Source organism: Pseudorca crassidens, chromosome 3 (assembly GCF_039906515.1).
Source record: "Pseudorca crassidens isolate mPseCra1 chromosome 3, mPseCra1.hap1, whole genome shotgun sequence".
Lineage (NCBI taxonomy): Eukaryota > Metazoa > Chordata > Mammalia > Artiodactyla > Delphinidae > Pseudorca > Pseudorca crassidens.
Window position 1 is genome coordinate 159,946,773 of NC_090298.1, and position 24,488 is coordinate 159,971,260.

At 48.6% G+C, this 24,488-nt stretch overlaps 1 protein-coding gene across 2 annotated transcripts; it reads right to left on the reverse strand.

Moving 5' to 3' along the window:
- Window positions 1-2,955: 2,955 nt before the first annotated feature.
- Window positions 2,956-24,449, reverse strand: HAUS8 (HAUS augmin like complex subunit 8). 2 transcript variants are annotated; one of them, XM_067733127.1, is made up of 11 exons: window positions 24,242-24,449; window positions 21,203-21,267; window positions 17,471-17,538; window positions 12,918-12,999; window positions 10,701-10,793; window positions 9,909-10,003; window positions 9,248-9,313; window positions 8,983-9,141; window positions 7,518-7,659; window positions 4,530-4,671; window positions 2,956-3,382 (listed from the first exon to the last, which is right to left on the reverse strand). In XM_067733127.1, exons 1-11 carry the CDS (start codon window positions 24,268-24,270, stop codon window positions 3,190-3,192), a joined length of 1,134 nt encoding a protein of 377 aa, XP_067589228.1. In that variant the 5' UTR covers window positions 24,271-24,449; the 3' UTR covers window positions 2,956-3,189. The 2 variants fall into 2 exon arrangements, with proteins under 2 accessions (XP_067589228.1, XP_067589229.1); XM_067733128.1 differs by having other exon boundaries at window positions 17,483-17,538; window positions 24,242-24,447.
- Window positions 24,450-24,488: the final 39 nt, after the last annotated feature.

Genomic DNA, 24,488 nt, shown 5'->3' on the forward strand with positions numbered 1-24,488 from the left:
AAACTAAAATCAAGGTGTGGGCAGGGATGGTTCCTTCTGGAGGCTCTAAGGGAGAATCCTTCCCATGCCTCTCTCCTAGCTTCTGGTGGCTGCTGGCAATCCTTGGCCTTCCTCGGCTTGTAGCTACACGGCTCCAATCTCTGCCTCTGTCATCACATGGCCTTCTTTTCTCTGTGTCTTATATCTGTTTTCCCTGATCTTTTCTTATAAGGTCACCTGTGATTGGACTTAGGGCCCACTGCCAATCCAAGATGACCTCACCTTGAGATCCTTGTGTTAATTACATCTGCAAAAATCCTTCTTCCAAATTCAATCTCATTCTGAGGTTCCAGGTGGATGTATATTCTGGGGGCCACAATTTGACCCACTACAAGTGGTTTTTAATATATTCAGGGTTGTGCAACCAATACCTCTATCTAGTTCCAGAATATTTCATCACCCTACAGGAAACCCCACACCAATTAGCAGTCACTCCCATTCCCTGTCCCCCAGCCGCTGGCAACCACTGATCTGCTTTTTGTCTCCATGGATTTGCCTCTTCTGGACATTTCACGTAAATGAAATCATAAAACACTTGGCCTTTTATGTCTGGCTTCTTCATTCAGCATGTTTTCCAGGTTTATCCATGTTGTAGCATGAATCAGAGTTTCACTCTTTCTTATGACTGTGTAATATTCCATTGCATAGATGCACTACATTCTGTTCTTCCATTCACCCACTGATGGACATTTGGGTTGTTTCCACCTTTTGGCAATTGTGAATAGTGCTGCTATAAGCATTGGTACTCAAGTATCTATTGGAGTCTCTGGGTTCAGTTGTTTTAAGGTCCATACCTAGGAGTGAAATGGCTGAATCACATGGTAATTCTACGTTTAACGTTTTGAGGAACCGTCACATTTCCACAGAGGCAGGACCACTGCCCATGCTTCTGACACCTATTGCAAACTGGAGGGCTCCCAAAACCATCTCAGGTGGTTTTGAGATGGTTAATTAATAATTAACCAATAGTTAATTATTGGTTAGTTAATAATTATTGGTTAACCAATAGTTAGCTATCGGTTAATAATTAACCGATAGTTCATTATTGGTTAGTTAATCAATAGTTAATCAATAATTCACTAGAAGGACTCACAGAACTCATTGGAAGCTGTTATACTCACGGTTACAGTTTATTACAGTGGTAAGATACAACTAAAACCAACCCAAGAAAGAGATGCATGGGGCAGGGTCCAGGAGGGGTCCAAACATGGGGCTTCCAGTTGCTCTCTCCCTGGAGACTCACAGATGGCAATTCCCCCTCCCAGCCACACTGTGTGACAACACACACCAATTATTAACTAGGGAATCTCACCCAAGCCTCAGTACTCAGAGTTTTTGTTGGGGCATGGTCACGTACAGCTGCATGGCTGACTTTCAGTCTCCAGTCTCTTCCAAAGGCAGTACTCAAGCCCCCCATGGCCCGAAGTCCTCATGCACACAGATACTCCTATCCAGCAGAACATTCCAGGGGCCTAGAAGTCACCTCCTAAGAGCTGACAGCAAAGGCCCAATTTCTCTTAGGCAAGGTTAGTTCTTCACCATACACATGGATTGAAGTTTCTTCTGCTATTGTTTTCTCTCCTGTCTTCCTGGATTATGAATAATTACTCTCCCCCCATCGTTTACATTTTTTTATTGTGGTAAGAAATACAGAAAATGTACCGTAGTAATCATTTCTAAGCATACAGGTCACTGGTGTTAAGAATATTCACATGGGTGTGCAACCACCAGCACCATCTTGCAAAACTGAGACTTTTTCAGACTTTTCATCTTGCAAAACTGAGACTCTGTCCCCATTAAACACTAACTCAGAAACCACCACACAACTGAGGTCAGAGAAGGTGGGATTTGTTAGAATGGCCCTGGTTCATGGAAACACGGGGGTTGGGAAGAGAAAGGATGAAAGTTGGGGGGGGTTGAGGAACCTTGGATTCTTGGGTGAACATCAGCTTAGCTGCCATCAGTTAAAGATAAAATTTACCATTGAAACGTAGAGCTGGATCCAACTCCACTGGTGCTTAGGGAAATGCAAACAAACAAGAAAAATGGTGAAGTCTAACCTCTGGCTATTGTTATGAGCAGTAGCTCTAATGAAAGTAAAGAGAATGTTGGGTCACACCTTCCTGCCAGAGCAAGGTCAGATTTCTATAGATCTGAGCTTTGGCCACCAGCCCACGAAGGGAAAAGTTATGTGGGGACAACAGAGCGCCTCTTAGCCTCTGGTCACCGGGAAGGTAATCCACATGACATGCGGGCGGGCGAACCAAGAAACTACTGATAGTGGATGGGGTGTCGTGTCAAAAAGTTGCTTGTAGATGGGAACTGGTAGATGTTAACGGAGGAATGCTCCATGGGAACCAGGAAGACTGCCAGGGCCCACATGGTGTAGACAGAAGCCCAAGCGTGGGCTGGACCAATCCTCTGTGCCATAGTCCCGAATGGAGTGTAGATCGCAGCTACGGCAAAACCGCGTAGGCGTCCCCCAAGGATGGCCACTGGGACTTTGGACTGGATGGGGAATTTCCATTTGAGGGCCAGCTCTGAACTTGCTGTGGGTTATTGAACAGAACTGCCCTGTGACTAAAGGACATGAAATCATCTTGAAAGTGAAATACAGTTTACCCTTGAACAACAGGGGGTTAGGGGCTGTGCAGTCGAAAATCTGCATAGAACTTATAGTCTGCCCTCCGTAGCCGCAGTTATACATCGTGGATTCAACCAACCATGGATCGTGTCGTGCTACAGTATTTACTACTGAAAAAATCCATGTATAAGTGGACCGGCAATTCAAACCCACAGTGTGCAAGGGTCAGCTGGATTCATGATGTCTGTGAGGTTCTGAGGCTCAGGACCAGCTCTTTGGAATAAGTTGGGACAACACGCACCTTCCACTGCCCCTTACAGAGAAACCAAGGCTCAACTGCAAAACAGTTTTATTTGTTAAATTATCAAACGGGATTATCTTACAAAACAATAACTATATGGCTAGGCTAAGTGTATAAAGTGCTCAAGTTTCCAGAACATCATATGTGGGTCACTGCAGGTCCACCCCCTCTCCCCACCCAAAACAAGGGGCACAGGACGTGCTTCCTTCCCCATGGTGTGCAGGAAGGTCCCCACCCCGGTTGGGGACACAGCCTGCGTGTGGATTCACGGCTCGTCGTGGCCCGAAAGGAGCAGGCTCCTTAGCTCTCCCTGAGTTTCCCCACCAGTGGCCTCCTCAGGATTGAAATACCACTGGCTGGTGGCCTTGGGGCCCTGGGCCTTTTCCCAGGCCTCCTGGTTGATTAAGGCTGCCTCTTTACTCGCCTCGGCGGAGAGTTCCAGAACCTGGGTAAAGCTCCTGTGGAAACAAGACGATGATGAAAGCTTTTCACCCTCTGTGCCCGAGCACCTTCGCAGCTGCCATGGCGGGGGGCGGGGGCGGGGGGAGGTTCAGGGTGACCCTCCTCGGGCTCGTGGGAAAGCGGCGGTGAATAAGTTTTGTCTGAACAGAACTCAAACAGGGAAGCCCTGAGAGCAGGACCGGGCAGGTGTGAAAGAAAAGAGTTGTTTACTCGACAACTATTTAGGGAGTATCAACACTTGACAGGAACCATCCTAAGAGCGGGAGGCAGAGCCATGAACGGGGAGCTCCCCCAGCAACCACACAAGATAAACAGCAGTGGGGAATTCAGCACAGAACAAGCGTGCTTCCCCGCTCACTCCCGTGACCCCGGCCATCTAGAACACTTTAGCGTGTCTGATTCCGTCCCGGGGCACAGAGTGATGAGGGAGATGCCACAGCAGGTGGCGTTTATCATGAGTACCTTCAAACCTCTCAGGCACCTCGGGAAGTACATTTGGCATCGTAAGGGAGAAGAAAACTAGATTCTTTTTTGGAAGAGGTGGAAGAAAGCCTCATGGTTAGAAATGTCCTGGAGGAGAAACAGAAGGGGACCGGGTGGCTTTCGGGGGCTGGACATGGGCTGAGTGGACCTGGGCACTGGTTACACAAGGGTGCCCGGTAGTGAAAGCCACTGAGCTGTACCGTTACAATCTGTGGCTTTTCTATATGTACTTATACATCAATAAGAAGTTCCTGGGAATTCCCTGGCGGTCCAGTGGTTAGAACTCTGTGCTTTCACTGCCGTGGCCTGGGTTTGATCCCTGGCTGGGGAACTAAGACCTCACGAGCCACACAGAGCGTCAAAAAACTATCTGAGGGCCCCTGAACTGCTGTGTTACCCCAAGGAAGTGAGCGCCCCTTTCTATTTTGGCTGCTCAAGAACGAGCACAGGAGTTTTGGTTGGGTTGAAGGCATCTTGCCCATTCCCCTCTCCCTGCCTCGCTGGACCCTCGTACCCTCGGCCCCTGCAAACACCAGAGCTGCCCACCCTCCGGAACACAGCACACCTTCCACAGGGCAGCCGCCAACAGCCCATCTCTGCCCGACGAGGAGATGCGGGGAGAGGGGCACTATCTTTTTTAAAAAATATTTTCTGTAATACCTTTGGAGCTCCAGATCCTTCTTTTGGGTCATTTCCTTGAGTTCCCTCAGCAGGTCCAAGGCCTTCGCGTTTTCTTCTGAGCTGCTGATGCCAAGTTCTCCCAGCAGATGGCATGTGGTCGTCAATTCCCCCTGCAACTTGTCTGGAGGGGAAAAGGCGTTTTCAGTCATGGTTTCAAGGTGCCCCAAGCAACGGATGCACGAGCTGGCTGGCTGACTGTATTTTTCTCCTTTTGCTGGAATGTTCTCATGTTATGCAGGAATCGTGATGAGCTCGAAGGCAGAAAGGGTCGTGAAGGAGGATATTCGTGCACTGGTACTGCCTCTGTGCCCCTTTGCCTGAGATCACGGGGCTCTGAGATGGCGGGCCATGCGTGTCTGCCATCTAGGCAGTCATCGGAACATACCTGGAATGGTGCACTGGTGTCCTCAACAGAAGCAAATCCAAAAGACAGAGAAGATCTGGTCTAGGAGTAACTTAAGAACAAACCCATGGTTCCCACTCCCGGTTCCCAGCACTTCTGCCCCCAACGCCCCCCCAGCAGAGAGCCGCCTGCAACAGCGCTGGGTCCCCCCCGCTCTAACAAAGCCAGCATCTCTCCGAGTCCAGCACATGTCCCAGCTGTAAATTATAACACTTGGGGAACCTTACAAGCGTTCTTACAAACACATATCTTCTTTGCCAGGGGACTGAACTGTGTCCTCCCAAAAAGACATGTTCAGGTCCTAATCTCAAGTACCTGTGAAGGTGACCTAACTGGAAATGAGGTTTTTGTAGATGTAACGGAGTTAGAATGAGGTCATTAGGGAGGGGCCTAATCCAATAACTGGTGTCCTTCTAAGAAAAGGGCAGTTTAGACACAGAGGCGCTCAGAAACTAGGCCATGTGAAGACAGAGGCAGCAGCACAACACTGTAAATCAACTACACTGCAATAAAAATTTAAAAAAAACAAAAAACAATACCAAAATAAAATAAAGCTTGGTGACTTCCCTGGCGGTCCAGTGGTTAAGAATGCTCCTTCCAATGAAGGGGACGCAGATTCGATCCCTGGATCCCACGTGCCGCGGGGCAACTAAGCCTGCACGCCACAGCTAAGGAGCACACAAGCCACAACTAGAGAGCTACAACTACAGAGCCCCCACACTCTGGAGCCTGCACACCGCAATGAAGAGCCCATGCGCTGCTACGAAAAGATCTCATGTGCCACAACTAAGACCCGATGCAGCCAAAAATAAATAAATATTTTTTAAAAGCTTAATAAAAAAAAGAAAAAACAGAGTCAGAGTCTGAAGGAATGCTCCATGAGCCAAGATTGCCAGGACACTAAAAGCCAGGGGATGCATTCTCCCCTAGAGCCTCCAGAAGAAGCCAACCCCAATGACACCTTGATTTCGGACTTCTAGTCCCCTGAACTGGGAGGGAATAAATTTCTGTTGTTTTAGGCCACCTGATTTGTGGTATTTTGTTACAGAAGCTCTAGGAAACTCAAACAGTCCCCAATTCCAACTCCTGGCAACTATCTAGGGCATTTATCAGAGATGGAGACCAAGAGATATAGACGTGCAGTTGGTTGCCATAATTATAAAATTAGAAACCCAGACACAGATGATGGTTCAACATGGCTCATTTTTCAAGGTCCCGTTTCATACATATACTATTTCATGTTGGAAAAGGCTTGATTTTACATCAGTAAAATCAAGCTAAACACGTCCAGGTGGCTCATGAGAACTTTGCTTAGAAATAACCAAACTCTATGTCATATGACCCAGCAATCCCAATCCTGGGCATATATCTGGACAAAACTATAATTCAAAAAGATACATGCACCCCTATCTTCATAGCAGCACTATTTACAATAGCCAAGACACGGAAGCAACCTAAATGTCCATGGACAGATGAATGGATAAAGAAGGTGTGGTATGTATATACAATGGAATACTACTCAGCCATAAGACAGAATGAAATAATGCCATTTGCAGCTACAGAGATGGACCTAGAGATTATCATAGTAAGTGCGGTAAGCCGGACAAAGACAAGTATCATATGACATCGCTTATATGTGGAATCTAAAATATGACATAAATGAACTTATCTACGAAACAGAAACAGACTCACAGACGCAGAGAACAGACTTGTGGTTGCCAAGGGGCAGCGGGGGGGATGGAGTGGGAGGCTGGGGTTAGCAGATGCAAACTAGTATCTATAGGATGGATAAACAACAAGGACCCACTATATAGCACAGGGAACTATATTCAATATCTTGTGATAAACCATAATGGAAAAGAATACAAAAAAAAAGAGAATGTCTATATGTGTATAACTAAGTCACTTTGCAATACAGCAGAAACTACCACAACATTGTATTGATAAATCAACTATACTTCAGAGAAAGAAAGGGAGGAAGGGAGGGTGGGGTACGGGAGACAGGGAGGGAGGGAGGCGGGGAGAGGGAGGGAGAGGGAGGGAGGGAGGGAGGACCAAACCGTAGGGCAGCTGAAAACTTATTTGGGGAAAATACTTGTTCTAAAGAGAATTTTAGGATAGAGGATGGCCCTCTTCACACTTGCCGCCTTCTTCAAGTGAAGTATTAGGTGGGAACCCTATACAGGAAAGGGACCCTCTCAGCTCTGCTTAGAAGGCAGGACAGGGTTGGGGTCGGTGGCCCTGTTGTTCCCCAGCCACCAAAGCACCTTTGTAGAGACTGCAGGCTCCCAGGACGCCTTTCAGCAGGACGGGAAATCACTGCGGGGGTCCTACAGACCTAGGTTCAAATCCCAACACAGTCCTTACTCAGGGCATGACCCCACACAAACCGCAGCCTTGCTGGCCCCCTGCGTCTTCTGCCATTTGATGGGGTACGCGCCGTCTACCTGAGAGGAGGCCTATGACCTGACACGAACGGATAAAGGTGCCCAGGACACGGGAGATGCCAGCATACACAGGGAGGTTCATCCTACCCCTTGCCAGGCAGCTGCCCCATTTCCTACCTAAGAAGCACTGCCCGTCTCCGTCCAGGTGGACCGATTTCACGGGCAGTTCATGCCTCGTGGTGTCCAAGGCCGTCGCAAATGTCTTGTATCGTTCCTTAAAGCAGCTGGCTATGGCCTCACAGGGGCTCAGCATCTCGATCTGCAGGCAGAAGGGGAAGGAGCCTGTGGGACGAGGCCCTGCACTCACCTCGCCAGAAGTTTACCAGATGGCAGGCACCTGTGAGGTTAAGACACAGCACTGTTCTGCCAGGTCTCCCAGAGAAACTTCCAACGGTGCAGTGGGCTCTCCCCTCACTCCCAGGTGCCCCGAAGATAGCCTGGCCAGTAGTAAGGTGGCCTGGGTCTCCTCACCAGGAACATGTGTCCGCCTTCCAGCTTGTTCCAGGGCTGGGCCCTCCTGCTTCAGAGCACTGAGCTGACATGCCTGCCCCCCACCAAGGCCATGCCCGGCAACCCCTTTTCCCTTGTACACGCCGTCTGGGGGTTGTAAGGATTCATTTGTTTGACTGTCTTTCCCTTCCCTTCTATTGTGAGTTCCACGAGGATAGGGACTCTGTTCTCAGCTTAGGGCCGGGCTGCTGGGCACACTCATGTGTACATGCTGGGTGTTACAGGCTGAATTGTGTCCCCACAAATTCCTCTGTTGACATCCCAACCCCCAGCACCTCAGAATGTGACCTGATTTGGAGACTTTACAGAGGTAATTCAGTTAAGGGGGGGTCATTAAGCTGGGCCTTGATCAGTAATGACAGGTGTCCTTACAAAAGGGGGAAATGTGGAGACAGACACTCAGAGGGAGAGAGCCAGGTGACGAGACACAGGGAGAAGATGCCATCGACAAGCCAAGGAGAGAAGCTGGGACACATCCTTCTCTCGTGGCCCTCGGAAGGAACCAACCCTGCAGACACCTTGATCTCAGACTTACAGCCTCCAGAACTGAGAGAGAACACATGTCAATTGTCTAAGCCGCCGCGCACTCTGTGTGGTCCTTTGTTATGGCGGCCCCAGGATACATCCTTACTGGGTGAGGAGCCCCATTCCCTGATCGGTCCTTTCTAGGTTCCCACGATTCGTTGTGACCTTCCCTAGCATGGACACTCCCGTCCCAGCACTGACCACACAGCACCAAGCCCATGTCTCCCACCAGCACCCTGGCCCAAATGGGCAGGTCTGGAGTACATCTGTGTCACTGGGCACAAGTCTCAGGATACAAGTCACCAGAATACATGCCCATGTGTGTTGAAGGGACAGAGCCCTCTTGCTGGTTGGTTCTGACATTACCGCCTCGTCCTCTGATAAACCATCACGTAGCAACACCCAGTGGTGTCAAAAGCCGGGCACAGAGTCAGAGCCAGGCGAGGAGCAACGCTCACAATAAAGGCTCCCTCCAACCACCCCACCCCCACCCCCGTGGGACAATGCTGCCAGGATGCGCCTCTTGGAGGCTGCGGTCACCCCTGACCTGCGCGTCCAGGACGTCTGCCAGCTCCCGCTTCCTCTGACAGAGGAGAAATTGGCGCTTCAGCTCGTGAGCTTTTTTCTGGAGCTTCTCCTTCTCTTTGCACATTATTAATAAATTCTTTTCTGCCTTTTCTTCGAATGCAGCAAGACCACTTTCCATCTGGGAAATGCAAAACAAAAGCTCAGGCCAGAGGCGACCTCACCTCGGTGGCTGACGGTGGCCACCCTTCCACCCACGACACGCGTGCAGGAGGCTCCGTCCTCACCTTCAAGGTCAGCAGAGTCAGGAGTAGTGTTTGGGATTCCATCATTTCCATCGCTTCGGAGAGATCCTTCAGGAGAAGAAAAAGGCACTGCTGGTTCCCCGTGAACTGGTATAAAGCCAGCTCTCTTTCCGGGGAGGGGCAGAATCCTAACCTGTCTGTACTTTTTTCCAATCAGTAATTCAACAATTCTAGACTGTGTATCGACTCGTTTCTATTTGCTCATTTAGTCTTTCGAGTCCTCTGTGAAAAGGAAGGTGGTTTGGTCCCTTCCTGCAAGCTGGGCTGTCAAGCGTGAGCTGAAGGGCACCCACCAACTTGTTGCCTTGCCAGAACCAGGACTTGGGGTTCCCACCTGGGTGAGACCACAGCCTGGCCGCCCTCCCTGCCGTGAACAGGGCCTGGCCTAGTGCCTTCCCTAGCGTGGCACTGGCAAACAAGGCCTCAATCTCATTTTTCACATGATCCTGCATTTGTATCCCCTCCTGTACATGTAGCTGGGGAAACTGAAACTGCAAATCCTCTAAGGATGGGTAAGGTTTTTGTTCTAAAAGGCACAGCTGGCTTGTTTATTCTTGGAGTCCCCGGGTTTCGAGGGGCACGTGGCACAGGGCAGATTTAGCCAACCTGCTATAGTGGCTTCCCTCTCATTTCAGAGACTTACTGGGCTCTTTTTCCTCAAGGCAGAAAATGATGATGACTCAGCTTTCTTTGACATTGTTTTTTCTAACTGTGGAGTCTTTCGGACCACGCTTTTGTCTAAGATCAAGAAAAGCGTTTTATCCATAATTTGAAAAGATACATGCACCCCAGTGTTCACAGCAGCATTATTTACAATACGCAAGACATGGAAGCAACCTAAATGTCCATCAACAGATGAACGGATAAAGATGATGTGGTATATATACACAGCCATATAAAAGAATGAAATAATGCCATTTGCAGCAACATGGATGGACCTAGAGATTACCATACTAAGTGAAATAAGCGAGACAGAGAAAGACAAATATCATATGATATCACTTATATGTGGAATCTTAAAAAAAAATGATACAAATGAACTTATACAAAACAGAAACAGACCTACAGACATTGAAAACAAACACTTATGGTTACCAAAGGGGAGGGGGGGATAAATTAGGAGGTTGGGGTTAACACATACACACTACTGTATATAAAATAGATAACCAACAAGGACCTACTGTATAGCACAGGGAACTATACTCAATATTTTGTAATAACCTATAAGGGAAAAGAATCTGAAAAAGAATAGATATATATATGTATAACTGAATCAATTTGCTGTACACCTGAAACTAATACAACATTGTAAATCAACTATGCTTCAATTTTTTAAAAAAAGTGTTTTTAAGGTGAGAAGAGCATATTTTGGGAGCCCTCAGACATGCACTGCAACCCCCAGCTGGGGAAAGGACAGGTACAGCCAGTGACTTACCATTAATGGCCGAGAGATCCAGGTCAGGTGGGGCAGTGCCATGCCCTTCCAGCAAGGTAGACTGCAGGTCACCTTTGCCAGTTCCACTGCTGTCTGTGGGGCCAATGAGAATCCCCAGAAGTCAGCACAGTCAGCAAGATACTCCATACTTAAGGCCGGGAGCAGCTAACTTTTCTGTACAATATCACCTGCTTCCAAAAACTCAGTTTCTTACGAGGGAGCAGTAGAGAAGGCTGAAAAACCTTTGGAAATTCCCACCCATCAACTTGAATATATTTTAAAGTAGAACTAGAAAAGAGATGCAGTCTTTATAACTGAAAGATACAAATAAGGCTTTCTGCTTAGTTTAAGTACAAGATGCTGTGTACAAATGAACTTATTTACAAAAAAGAAACAGACCCAGAGACATAGAAAACAAATTTATGGTTACCAAAGGGGAAGGGGGGGAAAAATTAGGAGTTTGGGATTAACATATACACACCACTATGTATAAAACAGATAAACAAGGACCTACTGTATAGCATAGGGAACTCTACTCAATGTTTTGTAATAACCCATAAGGGAAAAGAATCTGAAAAATATATATGTGTGTGTGTGTGTGTGTGTGTGTGTGTGTGTGTATAAAATATATATATATGTATGTATAACTGAACCACTCTGTTGTATACCTGAAACTAACACAACACTGTAAATCAACTATACTTCAAATAAAAAATAAAAGATGCTGTGTTCAGGGTATAAGAATCTAATAACACATGATATACTTGTTCTGCCCTCTGCTCTTTTTTTTTTTTTTTTTGCAGTACGCGGGCCTCTCACTGCTGTGGCCTCTCCCGCCTGTGGGCTCCGGACGCGCAGGCCCAGCGGCCATGGCTCACGGGCCCAGCCGCTCCGCGGCATGTGGGATCCTCCCGGACCGGGGCACGAACCCGCGTCCCCTGCATCGGCAGGCGGATTCTCAATCACTGCGCCACCATGGAAGTCCTGAGAACCCTGATTTTTAAATGTGGCAGGCCCAGTTTTTGACCCCTCTGGCCATGCCAGCTTTCCCAGCTTCACACATGGCCTTCAACCCAACTGCATGAGAAAAGACTAGAAGGCCGGCTCCAGCTCCATGTGCTTGCTTCTCAATCGTGCCTGGGTCAAGGAACAGCACAATTTCTGACAAACATGCAAGCCAAGATCAGCGAGCTCGAGCATGCAGGCCAGATCCGGCCCACTTCCTGTGTTTGTAAATAACTGGGACACAGACACGCCCATTTGTGTACACACTGTCTGTGGCTGCTTTCACGCTGCGATAAGGCAGAGTTAAGTTTCTATGACAGAGACCCCCTGGCCTGCGAAGCCTAAAATATTAACCACTGGTTCAGAAAAGTTTTGCTGACCCTTGATCTGAATAATAAAGCAGGAAATCTAACCTGTAAAAGAACATACTTAGTATTCCACTATGGGACGCAAAACTGTCACCATTCTGAATGAGGGTTTGCAGGCCGAGAAACAATTTTGCTTTCTGTGACTCGCTCTTATGCAAAAGAAGAGCTGCCCACCACGGCTGGTGAAGCAGGCACCGGAGGAGGTGGGTGAAGTACTACTCTGGAGAGGAGCCTTCCCAGACTTCTAGAATGAGCACACTGACTAGGACCGAAGAGCAAATATACCAACAGCGATGGTCTGAGTGGTAGATCATAAGTGAGTTTCCGCCCTTCTGGGCTACATTCTCCAATTTTGTTTAATAACAAACGCATATCATGTCTACAACCAGAAAAACTGAAAGTTTTTCATATCACTTTGGTGAAAGCTTCTAGTAGAAGGGGTATGGGGAGACCATTATGAGGAAGACCCAACCCAAGGTAGTGAGAGGCAGGAAAATGAGGTCTCATACCCTCTCTGAAAGTCCTGCTCTCAGAGCTCTGGTGGGGAAAGTCACATGATCAAGGAACTGGTGCCCCAAGGGAGCACCATGATGGCAATGTGGCTCTTCTCTGGGGTCATATAGAAAGGAAATGACTCCCCCCCATTCCCCTGCCAACCCCCTTCAGATCTTCATATGCCCCAAATCTGTCTTTATGCTGAAACTCTCTGCCAAGCTCCTTTTCCTCATACTTTGCAGAAAGGAAAGGGCGTCTTAAACTTGCATACTTAAAAACGAAATTCACCACCACGCTCATCACTTCCTAAGCCTCAGTGCTGTTTCACCCTCCTTCCATCTTTACGTACCTTTGCTCTTCTGGAGTGGGTTGGGTTTTCTTCCACCTTCAGGCATCTTCCCACTGGCCTTTAATGCATCTGCTGCAGGAGGCTGTTAGGGGAATATATGACATTCAGGGGACAAGACACTTTCCTTCCACGAGAAGGGGCCCCTCTGCAGTTTGCAAGGTCTGCATCTGCTCTTACCTTGAGGCAAGGGATAGATTCAAGGAGTTCTGACATTTAATTGCATACATACAGGATGAACTAATTTTGTCAGAAGGATACCCTCACATGCGTAGAACATAGGAAACCACCAAAATGTTTGCTGGTGATGATCTCTGACATGGCAGATTACAGATGACTGATTTTCTGCATAATTTTTAGTACTGGCCAGTTTAGGAAAGAGAACATATTACTCCGGTTGTCAGAAAAAACAAAGCTTTTGGACAGGTATTAATCTTCAAAACTTATTAAAAAAGCAAGCAGTGCATGGAGCTAGCAAGCCATTATAACAATATAAAAACAAAAAGAGGGAATTCCCTGGTGGTCCAGTAGTTAGGACTCGGCACTTTCACTGCCAAGGCCCAGGTTCAATCCCCGGTCAGCGAACTATGATCCCACCACAAGCCACGTGGCGCGGCCAAAAAATAAAATTAAAAAAGCAAAAACAAGACCTTATAAAGAATGAGAATATTTTGATGTACAGACACCACTCCTATTCAACCTCCCATTGGAAGTCTAGGAATAAGAAATAAAAGGCGAACAGGTTACAAAAGAAGAAATAAAACTCTCTTCTTGCAGACATGACTCTTCACATAGAAAATCTCAAAACATACTAAAAAACACTACTAAAACTAACATGTTTAGCAAGGTTGCAGGATACAGGGTCAACATAAAAAGATATTTCTAGCAATGAACAACTTTGGAAATTGAAATTAAAAAACAGCACCATGGGACTTCCCTGGTGGTCCAGTGGATAAGACTCTGAGCTCCCAATGCAGGGGACCCAGGTTCGATCCCTGGTCGGGGAACTAGATCCCACACACATGCCGCAACTAAGAGTTCACACGCCGCAACTATGAGTTCGCATGCCACACCTAAGAAGTCTGCATGCCACAAGTAAGAAATCTGCACGCCACAACTAAAAGTCCGCATGCCACAACTAAAGATCTCACGTGCCACACGAAGATCCTGCATGCCGCAACTAGGACCTGGAGCAGCCTAAATAAATAAATATTAAAAAAAAAAAAAAAGACAGTACCATGTAAAAGTTCTGAGCAAAGAAAAAAATTTTGTAACTCTGTGCGGTGATGGGATGTTAACTAGACTTACTGTGATGATCATTTTGCAATATTTACAAAGATTGAATCATTATGTTGTACCTCTAAAACTAGTATTGGGACTTCCCTGGTGGTATAGTGGTTAAGAATCCACCTGCCAATGCAGGGGACATGGGTTTGATCCCTGGTCTGGGAAGATCCCGCATGCTGCAGAGCAACTAAGCCCATGTGCCACAACTACTGAGCCTGTGCTCTAGAGCCCGTGAGCCACAACTACTGAAGCCCGAGTGCCTAGAGCCAGTGCTCGGTAACAAGAGAAGCCACCGCAATGAGAAGCTCAAGCACCACATCGGAGTGTAGCCCACACTCCCCACAACTAGAGAAAGCCTGCACACAGCAACGAAGACCCAATGCAGCCAAAAATTAAAAATAAATAAATAAAATTAAAACTAATATAATGTTATATGTGAATTATTTCTAAACAAACAAAATTTCTTCAAGAAAGAAAGAAAGAAAAGACAAGATAGTACCTTGCATAATAGCACTAAAAAAACACCAAGTACTTAGGTGTAAACCTAAGCAAACATGGGGAAGGTCTGTATGCTGGAAATTACAAAAACACTGATGAAAAAAATCTAAGACCAAATAAAGGGAGAGGTATACCATGTTCATGGATTGAAAGACTTGGGTGTTTTTAGGATGTTATTCTCCCTGAGCTAATGCATAGATTCAATACAATTAAAATCCCTGAAGTTTTGGTAGGAAATGGCAAGCTAAGGCTAAAATTCATATGGAAAGGCAAAGGAACTAGAAGAGTCAGTTTTGGAAAAGAACAGAGTGGGAAAATTCACACAACCCAATTTTAAGACTTACTATAATACAAAGCTAAAGTAACCTGGGCAGTATGGAAATGGACTAAAGATAGACATGTAGAACAATGGAAAAGAATAGAGTCCAGAAATGATGCATACATATATAGTCAATTGCTTTCCAACAGAGGTGATGAGACAATACAACAGGGAAAGGAAAGTCATTTCAACAAATGGTGTTGGAACAAGCGGACATCCATACACTTAAAAATGAACTTTAATTCCATCATCACACCAGATACAAAAATTAATTCAAAATGGACCACAGACCTAAACTCATATAGAAGAGAACATGGGAGAAAATCTTTATGGTCTTGGGTAAGGCAAAGACTTCTTAGAGAAGAAACCAAAAGCACATTTCATAAAAGCAGAAATCGATAAATTGGACCTCATCAAAATCAAGAACTTCTGCTCCTCACCAGACACTTAAGAGAATGGAAAGCCAAGCCACACACTGGGAGAAAATATTTGCAAATCACCATAAAGAGTTGGTATCTAAGATATTGAAAGAGCCCTCGAAACTCAAAAATGAGAAAACAAACAACCTCATTTTTTTTTAGTGTGCAAAAGATTTGAAAGGACATATCACCAAAGATATAGGACTGGCCAATAAGCACATGAAAAGATGCTCAATATCATTAGTTGTTATGGAAATGCAGTTTAAAACCACAATGAGATACCACTTCATACCCACTAGAATGGTTTCAGTCCTAAAGTACTGACTCTCCTCTGTGGCTCATAGGAATGTAAAAAGGGGCAGCCACTTTGGATACCAGCTGGGCAGTTAATAACAAAGTCCAACAGACATTTACCCTACAATTCCCCTCCTGGGAGAAATGAAAACACATCCACACAGAATTCTGCACAGGAATGTTTAAGGTGGCTTTATTCATAATTGCCAAAATCGGGAAACAAACCAAATGTCCTTTGCCAGGGAGTGGCTGTGCACGCTATGGTCCATCCGTACAGTGGAATATTCTTCAGCCATCAGAAGGAACTAGCACTAACTATAAAAGGCAACGACAGGGAGGGAGGGACCTTTATATGAAAGCAACCAGACTGCAAGAGTCTGCATCCTGGGTGGCACCTTTTAAGTGAGCCTACTGCAAAGGCAAAGCTACAGGGACAGAAAACACATCATGGTTGCCTGGGGTGGGGAGGGGCTGGTTCCATGGGAGCACAGGGGGACTTTGGAGTGGGGGGCGGTGGTGACAGAGTGTTCTCTATCTTGACTGTGATGGGTCTGTGACTGGATGTGTTTTTCAAAACTCAGAGCACTGTACGCTGAAGAGTGACACTTCCTCTATGTAAATTACACCTTAATTTAAAAGATGAAAAAAAAAGAAAACGGAGAAGCTCTTAAAGATCTAAAATACTAGAACATGCAAACACATGGGGGTGCTGTAACCAAGTTTGCCAGGCAACGTTAAAATTATGAAGTGTGGACTAGTATTCTCTGTTGAAAATCATTTCAATACTGTAAACCACGGACTCTGGGTAAGGATGTGTCAATGTAGGTTCATCGATTGTAAATATGCCCCACTCTGCGGCGGGATGTTGACAACAGGGAAGCTACGCATGTGAGGGGGCGGGCAGGGGTGTGTATGAGAAATCTCTGTACTTTCCACTCAATTTTGCTTTGAACCTAAAACTGCTCTAAAAAAATAAAGTCCATTAAAAAACAAAGTCACTCCAAGAAGCGTATCAGTTTGCATAAAGGTATCCTTTTTCTTCAAGCCAAATCTTAAGCCACATTAACCTGCCATTCACCCTACCAGAGTAAAAGAAAGGCAGCAGAAATTAATATTTAACTAAACTTTATCATAAACAAAGATTTGGAAAATGGAATAACACAACCTTCACCACACTATCCGTCCATACACACTGAAACAAAATATGTCATTGGGTAATCTAATGATTATTTTCATTAAACATCACACAAAGCAGGTTCCCAAGATGTTAAGTGTTTCATGCCAACATTTTCAATGGTTTCATGGTTTTTGTGGTGTGGCTAGTTCACTGAACTCTTCCTGTAACACTGGGTGATTCAGCCATGTCTTTTTTCCCCTAAAACCCTTTCTCTAAAACCCTACGGGTATTTTTTTACAATACAGGCCAAGGCTGGGTAACCACGTGCCAGGCATTAGACAGAACTGTTTCAGGACAGAATCCAGAAAGGAATTACCGGGTTGAGAGACAGGAATAATTTTATGATTCACCAGAGATCATGGCTCTGCAAAAGAGATTCTCAAAGTGACCAGCCACACATGACAGAGATTCCTGCCTTGGCACGAAGGGCATGACAGCCCCAAAGGCAACTGGACCAAGCCCCCAAAATGCTTCTTTCAGGACCAGGCTGTGCCTGGCCGGTGTGACTTGTCTCAGAATTCCAAGTTCATCAGAACTCTGTTCAGAACTGTTTCAAACGTACATTGTATGTTACCTTTTTGGTGGTTTTCTTCTCATACTGCAAGTACCGGGACTCAACCACTCTTCCACCTGTGGGGGACACACTGTTGGTTTATAATAAAACTATGACATGGACTGTGAGGACCCACCATGCACCTAGGATGCCCACCCCCCACCCCGAGAGCCGGGTGCTATCAGCCCTCCCCGCTCAGCCTCAAGCATGTATGGGACACCTACTGTATGCAAGAACATATATGGAGGGAGTTCCTTGGTGGTGCAGCGGTTAAGAATCCGCCTTCCAATGCAGGGGACACAGGTTCGATCCCTCGTCCGGGAAGATCCCACATGCCGCAGAGCAACTAAGCCCATGCGCCACAACTACTGAGCCTGTACTCTAGAGCCCACGAGCAACAACTACTGAGCCCTTGTGCCACAACTACTGAAGCCTGCACACCTAGAGCCCGTGCTCCACAACAAGAGGAGCCACCGCAATGAGAAGCCCACGCACTGCAATGAAGAGTAGCCCCTGCTTGCCACAACTAGAGAAAGCTCGCGCACAGCAACAAAGACCCAGCACAGCCAAAAATAAATTAAAATAAATAATAAATTCTCTTTTAAAAGCTTTTTAAAAAGAACATATACGGAACACCTACTGTATGCAAGAACATTTATAGGATACCTGCTGTATACAAGCACCAGGGCTAGAAGCGGAGACACAGAGACCCACAGGAGCTACGATCAAGGAAGATCAGAAATATGTGCCAAAGTTCAAAACAGAAAGTGGACTCAGGGGCAGGGCAGGGAAAGGAAGAAAGATCTTCCAAAGATGGCCACCTGCTCTCCTCCTCTTCCCTCCCCAACTCACTCCCTGTGGTCATGACCCCAACTGCCCTTCCCCCACAAGCCCATCTATGACCCACTCATGGTACTGCCTTTCACATCCCCCACCCCCCTCACCTAGCTCAGGACCACTCTCCTGAGACACCCTAGGCACTGACGCTCTTCTTGGACACGGCTGTATCCCTTGGTGACAGCCCAGCCCCAGGTGCCCTTCCATCCTGATCCTGGGGCGCTGAAGGTGTGTGAAGGAGACACATGTGTCCCCCCAACCTCCAGGGGCTCTCGCTGCAGCCCCTGTGATCATCCACAGTCCTCTGTTCTGATCCCCCAACCCCTCTCCCAGACCCTCCCGCCCACTTCCTACACCGGGCCATCCCTCTGGTCAGCTGGTAACCTGTTTCCTACTTCATTGGGAAGACAAAAGCAGCCCCAGGAGATCCTCCCACCTGGGCATCTAGCTGCCTCCCAACCTCAGAGCCATATCCTGGGCCCCCCATGTGGAGCGACCTCTGTGCTTTGGGGTAAAACCAACCCCCCAACTCTGGGTGCTAGAGCCCAGCCCTCACTCCGTTAGGAAACTGCCCTGGCAACCCCTCTCCCCCTGCCCCACCCTGTATCACCCCACTTCCTCTCTCCAATGGTCACACTGTTCATCCCCCCTCCCCTCCCCTCCCCCATTTCTCTGCTCCCCTTTGCCATGGCGGATCCTCTTCTTCTCCTCTCTCCTTCCCTTGAATCCCCCCCCACACCCCAGCCTGGCTCTCACAGTTACCACGGCACCAAAGAAACTCCTTTCATCCAGACCACGGAGATCTCCCTGCTCTGATGCCCACCCGCCCCTTCTCAGTCCTCGTTCTGAGCCAGCGGCAGCGTTGCACACAGTGCTCACTTGCACTCTCCTTTTTTTTTTTTTTTAATTTATTTAATTTATTTATTTTTGGCTGCACTGGGTCTTCGTTGCTGCATGCAGGCTTTCTCTAGTTGCGGCGCGCGGGGGCCACTCCTCGCTGCGGTGCGTGGTCTTCTCATTGCAGTGGCTTCTCCTGTTGTGGAGCACAGGCTCTAGGCACACGGGCTCAGTAGTTGTGGGTCGTGGGCTCTAGAGCGCAGGCTCAGTAGTTGTGGCGCACGGGCTTAGTTGCTCTGTGGCATGTGGGCTCTTCCCGGACCAGGGCTTGAATCCGTGTCGACTGCATTGGCAGGTGGATTCTCACCCACTGCCACCAGGGAAGCCCTGCACCCTCCCTCTTGAGACACTCTGTCCTCCAGGCTGACTGGCCTTCTGGCAGCTGCAGCAGGCTGTCTTCCGGGTCCATTAGCTGGTGAAGGGTGAGTGCCTCCAGACACCTTGCAGGTCCCATGTCACCTGTTCCTCCAACCAGCAGGCACATGCCACCCCTGCCGCCTTCACGACTCTGCTCGGCCCAGCCCCTCCCTTAGGCCAGAAGCTACCCCCATCCTGCTGTTTTATCCACAGCAACTGTCACTGTCCAATACACCCTGTGTCTCCTTACGTCTCCTGATTCACCGCCTGTGTCCGGGGTGGCAAGCCCCCTGAGGGTAGGGATTCTTGTCTGTTTTGCTTGCTGCCACGTTCCACCACCTCGCAGGGAGGAGGTGCTCAGCAATGTGTCAGATGCATGAGTCTGCACTTTTCCTAGGTGCCCCCAGAGCTCAGGGGTCTCCCTTTTTACTAGAGAGAGTGATGTGGTCAGTGTCACCTGCCTTGACAGTTCAGTCCCAAGACTGGGATTTCAACCATATCACCTTCATGCCCGGATTTGCATCTTTCTTTAGATGGGGTTGCAGCCGCAAGCTTGAGTGGAAAAGAGGTACAACCAACAGTTCACAGGCTGCCTGGAGCTGGACACGGAGGTGTTGGTTGCCCCGGGCGTGCCCCAGGCAGGGATGAGCCGTGCCTGCAGGGCAAGTGGCTCAGACGTTCAGGCAGGAGGCACCTAGGGGTTGAGGCCAGGACCAGGCGGGGTCCAGGGGAGAGAATCGAGCCCCACCTAGGGTCTGCCGCTGGATGTCCAGTGAAGGATTGGGGCAAAGGACACCCCCAGTTCCAAGGGGGGGAGACCATCCTGCATTGGGTCTTTCTAATACCATCAGCAAAGGGTAGGAAGGAGGCTCTGGGTTCCTTGCACAGTTGAAAAGCAGTTTCAAGTTTCTGGAAAACTAGAAGGCACCTGTTTGTTTTCAACAGTGGTAGATTTTCCACAGAAGCAATGTTACAATGAAGGATATAATTTGCGTCCAAGAACTAGACCCTGTGTAAATACAACAGATGTTACAGACCAGATCACCCAGCGATGCTGTGATGCTATAACATATAAACCTCCAGTCATTTGGAACCGGAATTCTGCTTCAAGTTCTCTGAGACCTGCACTAGTGCACAGGCATAAAAAAATACTTCATCATAACAGAGGCTTGAGATCCAACGCGGGAGATCCTTGCGTCTACAGCCCCAAACTGGGCACTGCCAAGAGTCAAGGGGGGCTGTTGACAGTGACCCCGGACGCACAGGTAGACATCGGATGTGTGGGCATCCCCAAGGGTCTGACGCGCTTACTGAGAAGAAACAGACTTTGATGTTTCCTAACGAATTCAGCTCACACTCTCCTCACCCACACTTCCAAGTGATGAGCCCTGGGTACAACCCGTGACCCCCATGGCCAGAAGGGCCCACTGCCCTAGATGACCCCCACCAGGTCCTGCCACACCCCTGGCTGCAGGGCTGGGTAACCAGACTTGGGGTCCCCAAAGTTGTGACTAGAAGCGGGTAAAGCCCCAGCTCCCCTGCTCTGGTCTGTTTTTCTCTTCTCCAAAAGCACTTACTGGGGGGGAAAGAAAAAATCACTTTTTATTCCAGTGGATTCCATTTCAAAGGGTAGATTCCAATTTTACTCACCTTGTATTCTTCTTCCTCTCGTCTTAGCACCGCTAGGAGTACTGGGACCCCCTGCAGAAGGCTTCCTAAAAGAGGAAAACGGGGGTCTTGTTAATGCAGTTGGATAGAAAGCTCAGGGAAGCCAGCCAGGAACCTGGGCTTCCTCGGGACAGCCCAGTCCCAGCACCCACCACCAATACCCATCTCTGCGAGGTGGGGCCACCTCCATAGCAGGAGGAAAACGGAGCCCCAGCCCCGTCACCTGGGGACAACACCTACGTGAGAAGAGCGAGCATTTTTGCCGAATTTCAAAGGTCTCGATCTCATTAATTCGTTGGGCGTTTGTGTGTCAGCTGTATACCACTGAGGATACAAGGTGAACAGCAGACAAAGCTCCTTCCCTGAGAGGGATGACCAGCATTTTCCCATCAGGCAAAGCGTGAAGAGCGAGCACTCCAGACAGGTAAAGGGGTGGGGATTGGGGGTGAGTGACAAAGAACCATTTGCTCAGGCACATGAGGAAGGATATTCCCAGACAGGGATCACCAAGACCAAGGGCACAGGCGCAGAGAAGAATGATGCAGAAATTGGAACTGATCAGCCCTATGGCTTAGCTGGAGAAGACTGAATTTGAGGAGGGGGTGAGGGATGATAGAAACATTCAGTCCCTAACAGCCTGGCAGACAGGAGGCACGTGATAAATATTTGTCAGACAAATAACTCAGGGGTGCTCACTTGAGGGCAATTCTGACCCCTAGGAGACATTTGGCGATGTGTGAAGACACCTGGGATTGTCACAACAGAGGGGGCTGCTATCGGCTCGGTGGGTAGAGACCAGGGATGCTGCTCAACACCCTACAAGGCACAGGACGGCCCCCATCACAGAGACGATCGCACCCCAGATGTCAACACTGTCAATGTTGGGGGACCCCTGGCATGGTGAAAGAGTGATCGGGAGCGTGGGACGGAAGTCTGCTGCAAAACTCCTGTCAAGAAATAACGAACCCTGGGGCTTCCCTGGTAGTGCAGTGGTTGGGAATCTGCCTGCCAATGCAAGGGACATGGACGGGTTCGAGCCCTGGTCCGGGAAGATCCCACACATCGCAGAGCAATGAAGCCCGTGCGCCACAACTAACTAAGCCTGCGCTCTAGAGCCCGTGAGCCACAACTACTGAAGCCCGCGCGCCTACAGTCCGTGCTCCGCAACAAGAGAAGCCACTGCAGTGAGAAGCCTGCGCACCGCAATGAAGAGTAGCCCCTGCTCGCCTCAACTAGAGAAAGCCCGCGCGCAGCCACGAAGACCCAATGCAGCCAAAAGTAAATAAAAAAGAAATAATGACCCTGAATATTATTAAGTCCTAAAAAGGAATGAAGTACTGATAATGCTGAAACGAATTAATCTCAAAAATGTTATCAATGCTGAAACGAATTAATCTCAAAAATGTTATCCTGAGTCAAACAAGCCAGGCACTAAGGCCACGTGGTGTATGATTCCATGGATATGAAATGTCCAGAACAGGCAAATCCACAGAGACAGAAAGCAGACTGGTGGTTACCAGGAGCAGACTGAGGAGCATGAAGGATGGGGGGGACTGCAAATGGACACAGGGTTTCCTTCTGGGCTGATGAAAATGTTCTAGAACTAGGTAGAGGTGGTGATTGCACAACGTTGTGAATGTCTCAGTGCCATCGAATTGCTCGCTTTACAACGGTTCATTTGACGTGATGTGCATTTTGCCTCAATTTAAAAAAAGAATGAAGCCTGACATGATAGAGGAGAGGGTCCCATGAAGTAGGAATCACTGACTAGTCAGCCGGTGGGTGTGGGAGAGTCGGGGATGCCTCCCAGGTGTCCAGTCTGGGCGAGCGGGATGCCAGGCAGGGGTCTGGGTGCTGTAAATCCTGCTGTCGTCACAAGATGGGCTCCACTGGAGACAGCAGTGGTGGTCCCCTTGCTCAGCTCACTGCAGCCATCTTCTGTGTAGTGGGCTCTGGGGACTCCAACGTGAGACCCAGGCCATGCTGGGGGGCACCTCCAAGCCACAGTGGGGAGAGGCAACTTAACAAATGCTGGCTGGGTGCCAGCTGCTCTACTCCCTCATGGAATCCTCCCCACCGTACAAATACCTGACTGTTAGCCTGCTTTTATCTTTGTTTTCCAGACAAGGACCCAAGGTTTATACAGATCACCCCTGGGGAGTCTCAGAACTGGAAACAGACAGAGCAAGGATTCCCTCTGGGGTCTCAGCCAGGGCTCTGGAGCCAAACCAAATGGACTAAGGCCAAACCTGCAGGGACACGGGGTGGGGGAGGGGTGTCACTACATATATTCCAGCCTCAAGTACTTCCCCTGAACCTCGGAGAGGCTAACGTCAATCTCACAGTTAGGTCAAGGGGCTGTGGAGTAAACAAGTGATTTCAGATGGCCCACTAAATTTTAATTCGCACAGGCACAATAAACATCGGCAGAATGAACAAAGCCCAGGAATCACGCCCGGCACCAGGTCATTGTTCGACGTCTCCCTTGGGCAAATGACCTTCCCTCCCTAAGCCTCCATCATCTCCTTTGTAAATGGGGAGAATAGAAAAAAGCGTGTGGGAGAATGAAAGGAGATACTTCAGTGGTCCAGCAGTTACCCACTACAAAGCGGTAATCGTAATAGCGACGGATCACACTTAGGGGCCAGACACTATTCTAAACGCTCTTAAGCCTCACACTAGGCCTACAAAACCGAACGGCGGCGTCAACAGTCCGGTTTCGCGACGGAGGAAAGCGAGGCACAGAGAGGTTAAGCCACTCGCCTGACATCGCCCCGGATCGAAACGGCTGACCAGGGACCCGAACTCGCTGTAAGGTCCTGAGCCCAAGCTCCCGAGCATGCGCAAGGCCGCATCCCACCTCCCAGAACTTGCGCATCCTCGGTGGTTCTTGGAGGAGTCAGATCCGGACTCACCCCAAGGACCCTCCCTCCCCAACTCTGCTGCCCCTCTGTCCCCAGCCCTCGACCAGGGCCCTCCAGCTGGCACCCATAAATCCAGACCCACGGTGCCTCGACTCACCCAGCACCACGCCCCGAGGTATCCGCCATTTTCCCGCCTTCAACTCAAAGGCCGGCTCTTCAAGTCGAAACCCCCCGCCCCCGCCCCGACCAGGCCATATTGCGAAGCTACAAGAGGGGTGGCCTTGGGCCGTGTAGAGCGTGGCTGTGGGCAGAGAGGGCGCCTCCTGCTCGCGCGTCTCTCTGTCCTCCCCTCACACTTGGTTTCGCCCAGCAGCGGCAGGGGGCGGTGACGGGGCCGGGTCGGA

Coding starts and splice junctions, on each gene's coding strand:
- HAUS8 (XM_067733127.1), bottom strand. CDS start 24,270: ATGGCGGATACCTCGGGGCGTGGTGCTGG. Junction 13,000..17,470: donor CCAAAAAGGTAACATACAAT/GTACGTTTGAAA, acceptor TTCCCCTAACAG/CCTCCTGCAGCAGATGCATT. Junction 10,004..10,700: donor GGATCTCTCGGCCATTAATG/GTAAGTCACTGG, acceptor TCTTGATCTTAG/ACAAAAGCGTGGTCCGAAAG.